Source organism: Planococcus citri, chromosome 3, assembly GCF_950023065.1.
Source record: "Planococcus citri chromosome 3, ihPlaCitr1.1, whole genome shotgun sequence".
In the NCBI taxonomy this organism is placed as follows: Eukaryota; Metazoa; Arthropoda; class Insecta; order Hemiptera; family Pseudococcidae; genus Planococcus; species Planococcus citri.
The window spans coordinates 15,155,916-15,173,873 of record NC_088679.1 but is presented as its reverse complement, the minus strand read 5'-3'; the positions used below and the strand labels follow the sequence as shown (position 1 = coordinate 15,173,873).

Sequence of the window (17,958 nt, the reverse complement as noted above, 5' to 3'; positions counted from 1 at the left end):
AGTTTAATAAAATGTTGGTCATCAGTCAGTAATACAAATGAAATTTGCAGAAATTCCTCAGATATGTAGGTATATGTAATACCAATAGAATAGTTATACATTACTAATACTAACCAATAATTCACTAAAAGAATATTACCTGTAATTTACCAAAACTCTCAACAAGCAATTCGTCAAAGAATTTCCGTCTTTACCAAAAAAAGAAACGAATAGTAACTCAACAAAAGTTATCAGCGAATTACCAAAAATTACGAGTCATTTACCAAAAATTATTATGGCGCGAGTTACCGAAATCTACAGTTTACCAAAGAATGACCGGTAAATTGACAAAGTTTATTATTAATATTACTGAAATTGTTTCAGTGATTGAACAATAAATTACCAATAAATTATAAAAATCACCGAAGTAAAAAACCAAAACGTGAATCGAAAACTGAATAAATTATAGTTTTTGCAATTTCAGGATTAGGTACAGATGTGGTCTTGAGTAGAATCATTTCCAAAAACTGAGTCGTTTCTCAAGGTACGGGTTCGTACTGAAAACTAAATGTTTTGAAATTCAAATCCTGCGCAATTTTTTGACCAATTTTGATAAAAACTTGAGGAGTACTTACTTTAAGTCTATGGTGAAGTTTTTTCCCATAAAGACAAATGTGAAATGATTTAGGTCCTACAGTACCTAGTTTGAGAAATTGATTTTAGATTCGGTTTTTGATTGTGACTTGCTGTAAGAATTTTTTTTGGGGGGGCGATTTAGAGCTTATGAGAAAATTTACTTGAGAGAAATTTGTAAAACTTCATGATGTCTTGGAACACATTTTTAAGAACCTTGCCATGAAACCCCTTCCCCAGCTCTTATCGTTCATTCCTCCAACTTTCGTCAAAATAGAAATAGAATCTTGAGCACGCATCGAAAAAATGAAAAAAAAAAAAAATAGATTTTCTGGATTAAAAAATTATATGTATTTTTGGGCATAATTTTTACAAAGTTGCCCATAAACTTGAAATTTTTCTAATTTGCGATGTCTATTTTATCTTTGATTTTGGTAGTGTTTGAGGGGGAGGGAGAGAAGGATTATTTTTCTTACTTTCATCAGCAAATTGTGAGAAAATTATTCAACATCACATTTTAAAAAATTTTCAATATATTTTGTAAGGGTACCTTATTTTGTCAAAATTTTGTCCAAAAATTATTATTTTTTGCGAATCTGTGATTTCATTGAGAAAAAAATTCTATATCCGATAGGTACGATATTCTATCAAAATACTAATAAACTTCTTCGGGAGTATACGATTCTCTTTGAATTTTTTGTAGGAAAATTTGATCTTTTAAAAATTATTTTCTCAAAGACGTCATCAAATAGCACCAACGTTTTCTAGTTTTAAACTCGTTTTTTATCATCATCAAAAGTGGCAACACTGGCTACTTCAGCTTCGTACTCAAATAGCCCTTAGAATGTAGAACAAAACGAGAAAAAAAGTTCAGATCCTGAAGCTCAATTAGAACCCTTCCTCCCTACACTGGCATTAAAAACCTTCAATTGGTAGCCAGTTTGAAAATTTTTAAATGCCCTCTCCGCCTGCAAAGGAATCGTAGAGGCCTCCCAAATATCAAAAGTAGCTTGTTTCTTTGAACTTTTGAAGTGAATTTGTCACAGATCCCCAGATTTTATTAGGGATGATAGACTGGAATTTCCGACTTGTTTTTTCGAGTCCATTTGGCCACCATCAAGACAGCCTTTCCATTTTGAAAATTGAAAAATAAAAAAACTACTTACTCTCAAGTTGTCGCTTGTTTTCGTTTATATAACGCGTTAATATTTCTGTCTGCAAAGGAATCGTAGAGGCCTCCGTTTTGCGCTAAGTGTTCAAATATCAAAAGTATAGCTTGTTTCTTTGAACTTTTGAAGTGAAGTCACAAATCCCTAGATTTTATTATGGATGATAGACTGGAATTTTCGACTTGTTTTTTCGAATCCATTTGGCCACCATCGAGATAGACTTTCCATTTTGAAAATTGAAAAATAAAAAAACTACTTGCTCTCAAGTTGTCGCTTGTTTTTGTTTATGTAATTACACACCTACTAATAAACTTCTTCGGGAGTTTACGATTCTTTTTGAATTTTTTGGAAGGAAATTCGATCTCATTCACAACCTTTAGAAATTATTTTCTTGAAAACATCAAATCAATAGCATCACAGTTTTCTAATTTTGAAATCGTTTTTTCTCATCATTAAAAGTGGCAACACTGGCTACTTCGGCTTCGTCCTTGAATAGATTTTGGAGTGTGGAAAAAACGAAAAAAAAGAAGGAAATCGAACACGGAAATTAATATTATAACCCTTCCTCCCTACACTGGCACTTGAAATCTTCAATTGGTAGCCAGTTTGAAAATTTTTAAATGCCCCCCCCCCCCCTCCGCCTGCAAAGAAATCGTAGAGACCTCCGGTTTGCGCTGAGTGTTGAAATAGGTATCAAAAATAGCCAGTTTTTTTGAACTTTTGAAGCCACAGATCCCAGCTTTTATTAGGGATGATGGGCTGGCATTTCCGACTTGTTTTTTTTTTAGCTCATTTAGCCACGATCGAGACAGCCTTTCTATTTTGAAAATATAAAAAGAAAAAAACTACTTACTCTCAAGTTGTCGCTTGTTTTCGTTTAATTAACACGTAATATTTCTACATATTTTCGGTTTTAATCAGAGTCCAAGAGTCCATCAAATTGTGATTAAAAAGGAAAAAAAAGAACTGAAACTGAAGCTACAACTGGAAAATTTTTTAAATAGAATCTGAAATTTCTTTTTCAATTTTTGCAGCCTTGGGATTGGGCAACAGCCCGAGGTTTTCAGTATAACAGTTTTCAAAAAGAATCGATATTTTGAGACTCGTACACAGATCCGCCCAAAAAATTAGAATACCGAGTTATTTCAGATTCAATTTCTCCGAAACAGTTTTGCTAGTTTTGATAAAAATTAGAGGCATCTATGGTGAATTTTTTTTTTTTAGTGAGTGGATATGGCCTGTTTTGAAAGTCTGATTTTAGATGGTGTAAAAAAAATAATTTTTGATCGTGGTCTCTTCTAATAAAAATTTTTTCCTGAAAAAATTCAAGGCTTCATAAAAAAGTTTCTTTGAAGAAAATTGTAGAAAATTAGATAGATATATTTCCAATTTATATGCCCTGCTGGTTTTCGAAAAATCTTACCATTGAACCCCCTTGCCAACTGCCATCTTTCACATTCCCCTCCCACCTCAACATTTATCAAAATTGGTCCAACAGTTCAGGAGAAATTTGATCTTGAAACATGCTTATGGACATTTATGTTTAATTCTAAGTTACAATCGCAGCTGTTGGAATTAATCTGATCCACAGTACATCTTGGCTTGGTAAACTCGAATAAATCCTGCAAACGTGTAACGAACTGGTTAGCAACACGATGACGTCACTTAAGTTTAAAGAGTTCCTTCTTGAAACTTGCACATAAACTCGGTCGCGTTGATGTAATTGCAATATATAGCGATAGTGGCAAAAGTGTCGAACAAAAGTACAACTTATTTAATGTAAAGTACTGGCGCGGTTGGGCTTGTCACATTTGAAAAAGAGTATAGTGTAGGTACCTACATACAAGAGAGAGAGAGATAGAGAGAGACCGATCCAGAGCTCAGAAATAAGCGAATGAATCGAACCGAACAGAACATTTCGCGCAAATTCGCCAAAATAACGTATTCGAGTTCCGTATACTAGAAAACTATATACGAGAGCTGTATGAGAAACTTATGTAAGTAACTGTAAGTGAAACGGTGAATAAGTAATGGTTTCTCTAGTGTTGAGAAAACAATCAAAACTCCAAGGTCCTGTTCAGTTACAATTCTGATTTATAAAAACTTTCAACTGTGTATATAAGTTCGCAATTTATATGGCGAACTTTTCGACAAACTATAACGATCTTTGTATAGTACGAAGACGAGATGTGTTCCACCCCTATTTTTTCCTCTTTGTTGCATTTGTGTCACATGCGATGCCGTGCTGTTGACGTTGGTGATTTGCTTTTGTTTTTGTTTTTTATATTTAGCTGTTAGAGATGATGATGAATGTATTTGTACATAGATATGGTAGGTACTGAAGCGAAGTCGAGTTCGCTAAAAACATCGTAGGTTCTATTCCCTTATGAGATCCGTACTGTCTGTGTAGGCTTTTACGCGCTAAAACATCATGTCGTACCTTCTTGGAATGTTGATTTAATTTGATAAATTTCCGGAGATGAAATTTTTAAGAGTATTTTTTCCATTGTAGCCCTACTGAAGGTATTGGAAAGAGGGGGGGGGGGTTCTGTAGTAATTCAATATTATTGTGAAAGACAGAGGGAAATTTTTCGCCATGTTGGTTGTATACTTATTATTTTGCACAGATCGATGCGTTTTTTTTTTGGGAATATTAGCAGCTGTGGCAGTTTCAAGGCTAAGAAACGTCTACCTTCGAAAGTTGGCATGCAACTTGAAATTTTCTCCCAATATTGACAAAGTTTTGAATTTTTTGCTGCATTTTCTTCTGTTTTACTCTCAATCTGCGAATAGATTGAAAAATAGGTGTGTGTGTTTCTGTAGGCTTTCTCATGCAACTTCTGCAGAGCCACATTGAATAGGATCGATTGAGATGGACTCTGACGAGCTGCTTCTAAAAATGAATAAAAAACATTTTTGATGCTTTACCTACTTCATGCACACATTGCTCCTCGTTTGAAGGCGATGTCGTTGGTCGGTTTTAGATTTGAAACAGTTTTGCAAAAACCATTCCTTACGATATTTTTTCAAAAGTTATTATTTTTTTGATTTTTTTCTCAATATTCATTTAGAAAATTAATTTGAGATAAAATTTTGACTACATTGGTTCAAAGTGTAGAGAGAGACATTTTTTCATTCTCCAAAATTTTGAGAAAACAGCTAGGGGCCTCAAGGTTGTTCAAATAGGCTTTAATGAAAGCATTGAACATCACTAACTTCCACCCAACCCCCCCCCCCTCCCAGCAACGATTCCAGATATCCAAATTTCAAAAATGTGTCGTTCTTAATGTTTATCAATTTCGTTTTCTAATCTTAAAAATCTTATTTCAGTTAAAAATGAATGAAAATCACGCTCCAGCCTTTACAAATGTGAAAAGGATTGAAAAAGCTCCAAAAAACTGCGTTCAGAGGTTCCAAAAATACGCATGTTTTTCGTCTAAATAAAGCACTTCAATAAATTCAGTATTTTGAAGATTTTTTTTGGCCCTTTTTACTTTTTTGGAGGCTGCAGAATACCTTTTACTCGTTTCTCACTGGAGTATGATCAGGGGCAGACTGGCCTATGATGTTGCCTGGCGATCTTCAGGGGCCCACGAAACACCAAGAGGAGGCCCCCGAAAATATTTTTAAACCGAAAAAATATACTGTTTTCACTTTCTTTAAACATAAATTGTTGCAAACTTTTACCATAGCTTCGCTCGGGCCAGGTTGCTTTTTTTAAATCCAAAATCGAAATTTTTATTGAAGTATGTACTGTAGGTACTTAACGCTAAAATTGTCTTGTCAAAAAAATAAACTCCTCACAAAAAACATTTTTTACCTCTCAAAATACAATTTTTTGCACTGGCTTTACTTGGGCCCCTTGTGTTTTTTGTTTCAAATTAAGATCAAATTTTTATAAAATTCTGTCAAGTATTCAAATTTTAAGAATTGTTTAAACCGAAAAACAAAAAAAAAATTTTAACCTGAACAAATTTTTCTACTTCTTGAAACTAGCTTTTGCTCTCACTGCGCTCGGACTTGTTTGCTTTTCATGTTCAAAACTGAAATTTTTAAAAATCCATCATTCGAGTTTCACAATTTTGAACGAAAAAAGTAAACACATTTTTAAAAACGTTGTTTTTGTATCTCGTGAACTCGAAGTACGAATTTTTAAAAGCTTTTGCCCTCGATTTGCTCAAGTCAATTTTTATTTCTTTTCTAAACCCAAAAAATCCATTTTTGAAACTTCCATAAAATCAAAAAACATCTTGCGCAGTAGGCAAGATTAACCGACTTTGCTCTGTTATACAGGAAAATAAACAAATTTACCGAAATTTACGGATTTACCAAAATTTACCAATTTACCAAAATTTACCAATTTACCCAAATTTACCGATTTACCAAAATTTATTAATTTACCTAAATCTACCAATTTAACAAAATTTACCAATTTACCAAAATTCACGAATTTACCAAAAATTACCCCAGCAATTTACTAACATTTACCTCAGTAATTTACCAGACATTACCCACCAATTTACCAAAATTTACCAATTTACCAAAATTCACGAATTTACCAAAAATTACCCCAGCAATTTACTAACATTTATCTCAGTAATTTACCAGACATTACCCACTAATTTACCAATTTTACCAACTTTTTCCATTTTACCAAAAATTACCTCAGCAATTTACCAACATTCACCTCAGTAATTTACCAGACATTTCCTCACTAATTTACCAATTTTTTACCGAATTTTAATTACCCCAGTAATTTACTGCCAAAGGTTTTTACCAATTTACCAAACATTACCCAAGCAATTTACCAAAATTTTTGAACAACTTTAATTACTAGTAATTCACCAAAAATAACTAATCATTTTATTTACTTACTAAAAATTACTATTAATTTACCAAAAAAAAAAAATTATCAAAAACTTAAAGTTTTTTGTTAAAACAAAAATTACACTAGAAATTTTTGAAAAATTTTGATTTTTTATGGCAAAAAAATTTTGAACGGATAAAATTAACAAAAAAATTGACAAAAAAATCAACAAAAAATGTTTTTCCTCTTGACTCCCGCGGGATTCGAACACCCGACCTCCGGCGCACTGATCTGCAACCTACACACCCTCACCACCGCATCTGTTTGTTAGGGGTGAGCCGTTTGCGAGATATAAGGGTTTACACAAATTTCTGCTTATCCATAACGTTGAAATGAAACACACTAAAACGTTCATATCTCGTAAACGGCTGAATCGATTTCGACCAAATTAAAAATTTCTCTAGTTCAGTATCAAAGCAATATTTTGCCATCATCAGGTTCGACTTAAAGTTCGGAGCTTTTGAGTTCAGCGTGACACAAATTTATACATAAATTGATATATATATATAAACTTCTCTCGTTTTGCGTCATACGTCTTATCGTGATCAGCACACTTCAATTCGTCAAGAAAATCCACCCCCATCCAAATCCTCAACCATCATGACAAATACAATACCTTACTTTTCCGTTTCACGGCAAAGTCGGTAAAAGGAAAAATAACAATTTTTTACAAGCCCTAAAAAAGCGAATTACATCAATTGACAAAATTGTCATTTCATCTTTCATTTCACCTTAAAAACTGATCGTCATTTTATTCGGCAAAATTTGTATTTTTTTCTCATGGAAATTTTTTATCGCCCCTCCCCCTGAAAAAAATACTTCTAGTTTTGTTCCTTTCAGGTTGACTAATTTTTGCAAAATTCAATTGCTCAACTGGCGATCAAGTATCTGAACTTGAAAGAAATAACAAAAGGGGAGACTATTAAAATTTGAAAGCCCCATTCGATGCGTCCACTAGGGGCCCTCAAGCGACCTAATCCGCACTTAAGTATGATTTCTTTCGTTGCAAAAATGAAAAAGTATGAATAATTACTCAAACTTTTCAAAATTTTGAAAGCTGCGAATCCTATCGCCTAAAGGAGTAGTGTGGTTGCCTCATTCATTCGAGCTCATTTCATAACCATTCGGACCACTACTTTGTCAAAATACGAAAAAACTGCGAAAAATGTATTTCAATCATCAGAAAAAATTTTCGATTCAAAATAAGGTAGGTACAAAAATGCCTAAGTATGTATATGCCAAGACAAGGTTCATGTGCTAAATTTCGTTTTTAGGTGTTTAGAAAATTTTTAAAAATCCAAATTTAGTTAAATTATGTGGGAAAAAAATCAAAAATTTTGTACAGTTTGAAATGGGAAGGTAATTGTTTGGTTTATACTCGTATTACCTACATGCCTAATTTTCGATTTGTCAGATTGAGTGGTCATTGGTGGTGGTTTCGTATACCATTTCAAAGCTTCGGTAGATTCTTTGATTTTTCAGTAGATACTACTTTATGTACCTAAGTAGGGTAGATAAAATACTGGATTTCATTTTGGCTCTTTTTATGACAATTTTTCCAACAATTGATAGTTCAAAATCAGCAAGAAATTCCAAAAAAAAAGGCTCAAATGGTAGGTTGGTTTCATTCTCGGAACAGCCTGTAGCTTGCTATGTTGTGTTTTTGAGTAAATTATTCATTAGTTCATTGCTGTAAACGATGTTTCGTTAAACTGGTTTTTTTTAGATTGGGGGGGGGGGGTTGTCAGATCATGGACTTCCATCAATTCCCACGTTATATGTGACGACTGCTTAGATACCTCCATTTCACATTTTACAATAATTTTCTTAGTATTCTTAGATCTGGCTGGATATGCATGTTTGTACAGGGTGCGCAGAAATATCGAGTACCGCCAAAAAAGTTTTCTGCTAAATATTTCTGTTGATCATTCATAATGAATGATACCTAATAAATAATAATTATAGCATTAGCTTATAATGGTTGTTAGACTAACTATCTAAGGATGATGACATTCCAGTTCCACCAATCATTGCATCTATTATTTCACGTTGTCAACTTACTTATATTTTTAACGAAGAACTTTCTTTGGGGTACTCGATACATTTTCTGTGCACCCTGTACGAGTATGTAGATTTCAGAGTTGCAGTTGGTCTCATCGTTAGTACAAAAATGGGAGATATTACGTAATCGTACATTGGAAAAACCAAAATTAGCAACTATGCCTTCGCATGCAATAAAAATAGAATCAGTCAGGTATTGTTATCTTTCTACAGTTCTCGTTCTGCAGCGGTTTGATTTGATATCGCTTCTTATCTGCATTTTGCCGAATCCAGACTTGAGACTTCGTCGTAGTTAGTCGTAGCTCGTAGTCCTTTGTGTCATCGTTGGTAGATGTGACGTATATTTGTTCGGAATTTTGTGTGTGTGTAGTTCAGTTCTCTGCTTGCCTGTCAAGAGAAGTGATGTAATAATATTATTGGTTCAGTCGTTATTTTAGTCGTGGTATCGAACGAGTTTACAAACCGAATCGCGTTCGTGTTATTCTGAATGGAAATTTTTCATCGAAGGTTTCGTAAGCTCAATTTTTTGTAGTTTGATGTATTTTTTCGTACGTGTGTTTGATTCGCGAAATGTACTTATGATATTATTCGACTTCGAGTATGCTAGTGCCTTATTTCAAGTCCGTATTTTCGTCCAATATTTTTCTGAAGGATGAAAAAAAGGTTCCAGTGTGCACCTATGGGTTCGAGTTTGTTTCTGAATTACTCCAAGATGATCTCTATACGGGTATCGTTGTATTTTTTGACACTAATGACTTAAGCTACATAGACTAGAGCTTTCCTACTTACTAAATGGTACCTACGAATCGGAACCAGAAACTTCATCTTTTCATTAAATGCAATTTTGATTGCTTAGAATGAGTAAAACTTCAGTTGTCTGTTTACTACTTATGTTGATTAACACAGCTCTTATGCAGTATTTTAGCATTTTCTAAATGAAAATGATCATGTTTCACAGAATGTTCTGATCTAAGGTGGTATTTTTTCTTACCATTTCTTACAGAAGGAATGCCTGATACATTATTTGTTTCACTAATGGTATAATTAACATTGCAATTCTTACTTACATTGTGCACAACATTGAGTGGAAATTCATTCTGTTTGGGACGTGGGACCTTCCTCAATCGGATTTTTGTAGGCAAAATTGATGGTAGGGTCTACCTCTACCCATTGAAGTTTTTCAATACGTTTTGAGGTTTTCCTTGCATAATATGTAGTTACTCTGGAAGTTTTTTGGTCCATTATTTGGAGCTGAATGACTGGTAGGATAATTTTTGTGATTGATTACCTTGCTGGTAATAGTGTAATATTATTAACTAAGTATCGCTTTTTTTTTTGCGAAAATCTTGTTAAAATGATAGGAACCTAGTGTTCTATCGAAGAATTTTCAAAATTCCTCAGACAATTTGAAAAAATTGGTAGTTGGATTCTTTCAAAATTCCTGATTTTTATAAGAATTCAATTACCAAGTTTTTTCATCTTGCCCGAGGATGAATCTTGAAGAAATTCTTTATCAGGGCACTAATTCACACGAGGAGCTCATTGCAAATATGGCCTTTTTGTCAGTTCGTCTCTTAGACCTTATGCACTCATTCCACCAGTAATAGCAAACTGCGAAGATCATGTTGTGATGACCCGGAGTAGCCCGGAGAGGAATGGCGTTAGAGAGTATATTCATGATACTGAGTACGCTCAAGGGAGAGCTTGGGAGCTGCACAGGACAGGTTCTAAGAGGTCAACTGACAAGGGCTATTTTTGCAATGAACTCCTCAAGACATCATTTTAGAGAGGATTTTGCAACAAAAAAAACAACGGTAGTGAAATTTTCATGAAAATAAAAACTCATTCCAGTAAACATTTTCACTGGCGGAGAAATATCCCCCACCTTTTTTCTCCCGCATTCATTGAAAAAGATATCCGTTTCACCCCAAGTTTTGGGGTGCTTCGGACGATGAGTGTTTTTTCATGCAGAACAGCCTTCGTCTGTGGTAACCTGCTGCCTTGGTGGAATCTACATAAGAATAGAGAACCATAAAAATGATGATAATTAATTGTGCGCGTAATTATAAAATACATGTTATGTCGTATGGTACACAGTGCACACCTCATAATCCTCATCATCGTACATATTCATACTACCCTCAAAATGTCGATACTTCTGTTTTCTCAATCTGATGTGCTGAAAACAAATTATAAACCAATAATTTTGCAAGAAAATTGGATTTTTATTGCAAAAAAAAATTGAAAAAAATAATCAGTCGCATTTTGACATAATTAAATTTAAATTATGAACAACGTAAGTACCTTACCTACAGATCAGCCGCATTTCAAGATTTCAGATTGTATAATTTTTTTTCTCCAGTACCTAAAATGTAATCGTACCTTCAAGATTTTGAATATCCGTTTCTTTTGAGGAAATGAAAAATTGCATTTCAGTCAACTTTCCTCAAAAAATTAATTTTTTTCACACCAATTCCATACTAGCTTGAGAAACAGTAGTTTTTCATTTTTGTTGGACCACAGATATTAGGGCTTGAAACAAAATGCACTTTTCATCAATAGCTTATTCCTGTGAATAAATTGAAAAATCACTGGTAAGGTGCAACGGGGCAAGTCAGAATGATTTTTCGCAATTTCAACTTTGACCAGCTGTTACTCCCCTTCTAATGAACCAATATGGATGAAATTTACTATGATAGGTTCCCATAAGGGTTCTTAACCTATGGTAAAAATTTGAGCGCGATTGACATAGTAGCTTTCGCTCAGTGGAATAAAATATAAACTGTCCTGACTTACCCCAATTGGGGGAAGTCAGAACAGGCTAAACTTTGCAGAGGCGTAGATCACAAACTGAGCGTCCTAGAAAAATTGCATGAAAACAAAATTGTAGAGAATTTAATTCTCTTTGAGATCACTCTCATCAGATTTTCACTAGGACGCACGGTTCGTCCGCTATATGCGAAAAACTAAGAAATAGAAAGTCTGTATTTTAGACCAAATTCAAAATAAGTTCAAAACAACAACAAAATACAATTGAACCAAAGACATCTAAAATGAAACTGAATCGCGAAAATTTTTATGCCGTGATGAAGTAGGGGTAGTACCCTCAAGTCACCTTTAGTGGCACTTCGCCAGATATAAACCTCTAGGTGCTAGAGCAAGTTTTCTAACTTACCCCGAATTCCAACTTCCCCCGGTGCACCTTATTTCTATTGAATGCAAATTACTTACCTAATTCGACATTTCAAGAATAATTTAGTAGTGATTGAAAAATAAAGATTACTTACCTATTGCAGTTTCTAGGGTTTACTATAATAATGATTCTATTCGTAATATTTGCATCTTACTTTGATGGTGTTTACACTGTTTACTGAGTGCCTATCTATCTACCTATTGGCTATTACGCACTGAAATGGATTAATTATGTCCCAACATTGAAGCAAAAACATTATTTCCACATTTGACAAACCACTTAGGTAATAAGTATTGAATTCTAAAAAATTGCTAATTTAATATTAATGGTTTGAGGGTGTTTTTCTGAGGTAAAAAGCGGAACACAGCGTCACCTCCTCCGCCACCTGTCACCTCCAAATTTGATTATGCAGTTGAAGCAGTAACATCCTCATTGTGGGTCATCTAATCTTCATCGTTGGTATAGAATCTTCATCACTATCAGTGATAGGTTCCTCATCGCTAACTTTGGCAATAGATTTTTCACTATCCGTCGTCACATTTAGTTGATTCGTTGATTGTTGAAATGTAGTACATTACATACAAGGTGCTTGGATTCGAAATCTTGTATTAAAGCCCGAAAATCACAAATTAAAAATAATTAGTCTCAAAACAGAACAGAATATTTCACCAAGAAATGAACTTACAGTTAAATTTGAGATGTTATTCTCTTCGGCGATATGAGGTGAATTGAAATGCATTTAAAATGGTGAAAATGTTGAATGGAATATTGAAACGTGTTTCAAACGCCAATTTTAAGCTGGCGTGACTAAAATTTCTTCCCTCTTTGTGGATCTCAAACTTCTCGAAACTTTTTCTTACCCATTTTCTTCGATATTAATTGTCGAATTGGAAAAATTCTACAGTATGTTATTTATTCTAATTCAATGTAGGTACATAAATTGCCATGGAATGAAATGAACCTTCGTTTTCAATTTGACCAATATTGATGAAGATGGGTAAGAAAAGGTTTCGGGGGGCTTGGGATCCACTGCAAAGGGACAGAATTGGTCAAGTTACGTTAAAATTGACGTTTCAAATGTTTCAACATTCCATTTGATATTTTTCAAATTTTTAATAACTAAACTGAATAATTCTGATTGACCAGAAAAAAAGGAGTTTATTAGTGTTTGATTTTTGGGTGAATCACTTTTTTGTGGTTTTGGCACCTGAAAAGCCTTGAAATTCGAATGAAACCAACCGGAAGTCTGTAGGTCAAATATTTAGTACGTGAAAAGATGATTTTATGAAATGTATAATTGAAAAATCACAACAAAAAAAAGCTCCAAAAAGTTTTTGGAAAAATTTTCAATACAAAAGGATTACTTACTTATTCGATTTTTTTAATATGATTTCTTTAATAATAACAAAAACTTTGGTTCCTGACATTTTTCCAGTTTTTTTTTCAACTGTTGGGACTGCAATAGATCAGTTGTATTATATTGATCGTTAAATACACTTTTACAATATTAATTAAAACTTGAAAGATAGGTTAGTTATCTCGTACTTACTTGAGTAAATAAAAATAAATAAAAACATATAAAACATACCTATAACTGAAGTAATAAATAAATTGGAAGATCTTCTAGATTTATATGTAAATAAGCTTAAATGAAAATAGACTAAAAAAATTTATTGGTGAGTGTAATCACAGCTAGAAATTTTATACCATGGAACCAGAAGGCTTCAATGTGTTGGGTGCAGGCGCCAGTTTCAGGGTCTGTAAAATTAAGCGAGTGATTCACAGTCTGATCTTTGTAGAGTCCCGTGCCATTGATCGAACATTAATAACTTCCTGCCATCACATATTTCTGAATGATTACATATTACTACCTTCTGTCTTTTCTTCCACATTAACTAAAATGCCGATGAGTAAAGTGCATTGTAAAATTTCAAAAATCCATTGCATATGCGTTTCATCTTTTTCATTTGCATTTATCCACGTTCTTGGCAGTCAACCTCGATTATATTTTTGCTTTACAAATAATGATTCGTCAAATTTCAACTATTTAGCCAGCAAATCTTCATTAATTCTGTGCTGCAGATGTCACGTGCGTATTGTTGCCACTGAAGCACTGAACACTGTGGTACCTATTATTCTGATTGAAACCAAATAATAATACCTAGTACCTAATAAATCAAAAAAAGAAATTAATTACTTAATAAAACATACTTACCTAACTGTGGTATTATAAATAAATTGAATGATCTTCTAGATTTATAAGTAAATATGCTTGAATTAAAATAGAATAAATTTGTTTTGGTAATTACAATCACAGCTGGAAATTTTTTACTGTGGGACCAGAAGGCTTCTAACCTAACCTAACCTCGTGAAGTGCCCCCCCCCGGAATTTGGATGGAAAGTGGTCTCTCAGTGGTAGATCTTGGCCCAAGTCCCACCCAATTAAAATTTCAGCTGCCACGTTTGAGTTTAGCTCATACAATAAAATTTTGAATTTCACAATCTACCCCGAAGCTATATGATGTTGACGTGAGGAAATTTGACCCACGCGCTTAACCAAGGGTCCTGTTTTATTTTATTTTCAACGAAATGTTTTATATTACCTATATTCTTCAAAGAATATTCAAATTCTTTATTTTTGATGAAAATTTGAATAATCCTTGATAAATGTAATAAATGATAAATATAGCTGAATAGGAAGATGAGAGAAGTCCTATGCGAGCGCGTGGGCCAGAATTTTCCCACCACAATACCGTGGGAAAAACTTGAGCTTCGGGGTGACGATTTTTGAAAACTTCAAAATCCAAAATCGTAGGTACTGTGGGAGCTAAACTCAAAACGGGCAGATAAAATTTTAATGTTGTGGTACTTGAAGGGCTACGACTGAGACCAATTTCCATCCAATCTCTGAGGGACACTTCACGAAGTTTCCTAGTAGAGCATATTGGTCATTTCTTCAATTGATGCTGGTACCATCGTCTTCTTGTACATGGTAAGGATTGCATCCTCGATTCTAGTTTCCTGCCATTTTAATTTTCTGGCATGATACCGAAATGTACAGAACGGAGAGCTTTATGCCTTCTACGAAAGTGGAAAACCTGAATTAATAACTTACTCTCCGACGCTTTCACTGCTCTGATAAACAACGGTCTCTGTTAATGAATTGGTTTGATAGTACTTAAATCAATCGAATAGGAATGAATTCCATACTGCAACACGTTGATTCGATCAATTGTTTTCAATCCCCAGAACAACTAAGGTTGAAATTGGGTTTGGACTGAGGGGTCTTTTTTTAGCATTTGGGTAGTTTGTTGGGAACAAGAAAGTTTGTTTATCAAATTATCAACTCACTGAGGTATGCTGATCCGCCATTTTCTTCCTTAAGCGTATTCTTAAAACCTCGAAAATGATGAAATTTACAAAAATTTTACGAGAGTTCTTTTTTGTAGAAAATGAAAAAATATGACCTATTTCGTGAAAATCTTGGAAATTTCGTGCAATAGAACCTAAAATATTAAAAACATGAAAAATTAAGTATAAAAAATAAAATTTGATTCATTGTTTTTATGTACATTTTTAAAAATATTTCAGGTTTTATTGCATGAAATTTCAAGATTTTTTTGCGAAATTTTGCATATTTTTTCATTCTCTACAGAAAAAAAAAGACTCCTGTAAAATGTTTACCAAAGAATTTCATAATTTTCGAGTTTTTAAAAATACCTACGCTTGAGGAAGAAAATGGCGGACCAGCATACACACCCCCCCCCCCCCGGTAGAACTTAATGGCTGATGATTTAAGGTTTACTTACTTATTGAGTTGATTCGCGATTTTTCGAATTGAATCGATCTTGGAGTTCATGTTGTTCGGCAAACGAATTACGCAAATATGGATCCCAAACAAATATGGAACAGTTTGAAATTTTTTTGCTCACTGACGCATCAGTCGTGAACTACTAATATTGTGTATACATTCACCTGTTTCGAACCTGAATAATGTCGACTATCAAGGTACGATGGTGTGAATGAAAATAAGTACGACTCTAAGTTACCTACATCAGAAAAATTCTCATATGAGCCAGTTTCGGAAAAAGAATGGATATTGAGGATGGATTGTAGGTATGAAGATTGATTTAAATTTCTGAGATTATTTCTACCAGTCAGATGTTTTTGTTTACGATAATGAATTATTCCAGAAAGAATCATCCGAATTCTTTTTTTCATTATTCAAACGTTCTCTGAACTCATTATTTAAATTTTTCGTCTCAATTTCCCGAAAAAATGGGAATAGGTATAACTTACTCGAATTTTCTAACATCTGCAAACGACGTTGATTTTTCATATTTTTCGGGTTTCATAGAATCGTTTTTAAAAAAATTTTATATCTGGTGTTTTGATTAGGTACTTGATGAGTTTTTGGTTTCATTCTATGTAATGTAAATGCCAGAATTTTCATTTCAAAGCTGCCTCTACAACGAATCGTTTTTCGATGTTATATGTATATTGTCAAGTAATAATTTTCAAAATTATGCGATGGGTATAATGATACCTATCCTCTTGAGTAATGTTCAATTTAATTATGAATCGAATGTGCAAAAAAAAAAACTTACCTGCAAATTAATAAGCTCGCGTTTGAATTTTATCTGGACACCGTATTACTTAGCTAGTTTGTTGTTCATTTGGAAATGAATGGAGGAATACTTGATGTAGTTCTGAGGAAAGGGTATTCCTGGGTAAAATAAGTGAAATATGCCCCTGTCCTCGGACTTATCAAATTTCAATGAAACGTTCTTGGATAAATGGATACATTTAAAAAAAATGATGGAACCAAAAAAATTCTCTTCACCTCAATTCCTCGCCCACAATGACAAAAAAACTTTTTTTTGGTGGGGGGGGGGGGATCATACTTCAACGAGTTTTGAATTAAAATTGTTGAAATCACCCAAAATGTATAGATGAGATATGAGTCTAGCCACGTGAATTTTTTAATTTTTTGCCCTCCCTTCAGGGGGAGATATTGACTAAGGTCAGTTGTTGATTTTTTGAAATTTTTTTTCTTTGCAAATGTTTCGCCTTAATGATGCCAAAATATTGAAAGATACCTATCATTCCTGAAATTGAAGGAAAATATGTGAAGGGACATCATGCCTTGCGACATTACGTGTTGCCATATTTCCTATTCCCCTATCTGTCTATGTGTAGAGTTACTCCTATATGAGATTCCCCTACTTGAGGTGGGAACGATACGATTAATTAAGAGATGGCAAGATGTAGCATCGAGCCATCGAGATCAAGCCGCTCACATCACTTAGAATTCTGTCTTCTAGACTCTCGGTTCTAGATCCTACTTTGCTAAGGTGTACAGAATTGTCCGCATCGTCGTGGGTGAGCTTGAATCTTATATTCATCTCACATGTCGAGTCTGATCATCTCGCGTTAAAACCCAGCTTCGATAATTGTCAAAGTGTATTTATTGTCATTAATCAAGAATATTCGTTAATTGAATAATTCTTAATCCTTTTCTCGATTAATTGTCATATACTACCCTCGGGATAAATCACTCGTTGTATTATTCGCGTTTCGTTATATTCGTCCCGAAAACTACAACACCAATGGTCGTAAGTATTCATCTTCTTCCATACTAATATGTCATATATGAATTTATTTACCTGTTAGTTTAAGATACAAATAATTAGCTTTACCAATTATTTGTGTAGTAATTATAAGGTGTGTATTACAATCATATCGAATACACGGAGGTATCTAATTAGGTGTTATTATTCTTTTAATTTGTTTATCTGGCGCTCAATGAATAAATATAGATAGGTGAATTATTAGAGTTCTGACCCCTAAATAGGTATAATACACCCCTATGATAGGTCCTTGGACAGATCATAGACGGAATCATGTGAAGCTGTCTCATCTATCAATGAACCCCGCTGTAGCTACCCGAGCATTATAATATCTTCAGCATAATAGGACTTTTATAGGCATTTAGGCAAAAACTATTGTCTAGGTATTTATGATAAATCTATTTCCTTTACATTGGCAGACCGGAC

At 33.7% G+C, this 17,958-nt stretch overlaps 1 protein-coding gene across 2 annotated transcripts in view; it reads left to right on the top strand.

Moving 5' to 3' along the window:
- The window catches only part of LOC135841264 (nephrin-like), a 1,354,679-nt gene that overhangs the window by 923,512 nt on the left and 413,209 nt on the right, over positions 1 to 17,958 (top strand). Inside the window, exon 1 of one of the 2 annotated variants that reach the window (XM_065358145.1) lies at positions 8,917 to 9,436. The exons of the other annotated variant lie outside the window; for it this stretch is intronic. Coding sequence (XP_065214217.1) covers positions 9,310 to 9,436 — 127 coding nt within the window. The 5' untranslated portion in view covers positions 8,917 to 9,309. Of the gene's footprint in view, positions 1 to 8,916; positions 9,437 to 17,958 lie in introns of those variants that run through there. 2 annotated transcript variants of the gene reach the window in all.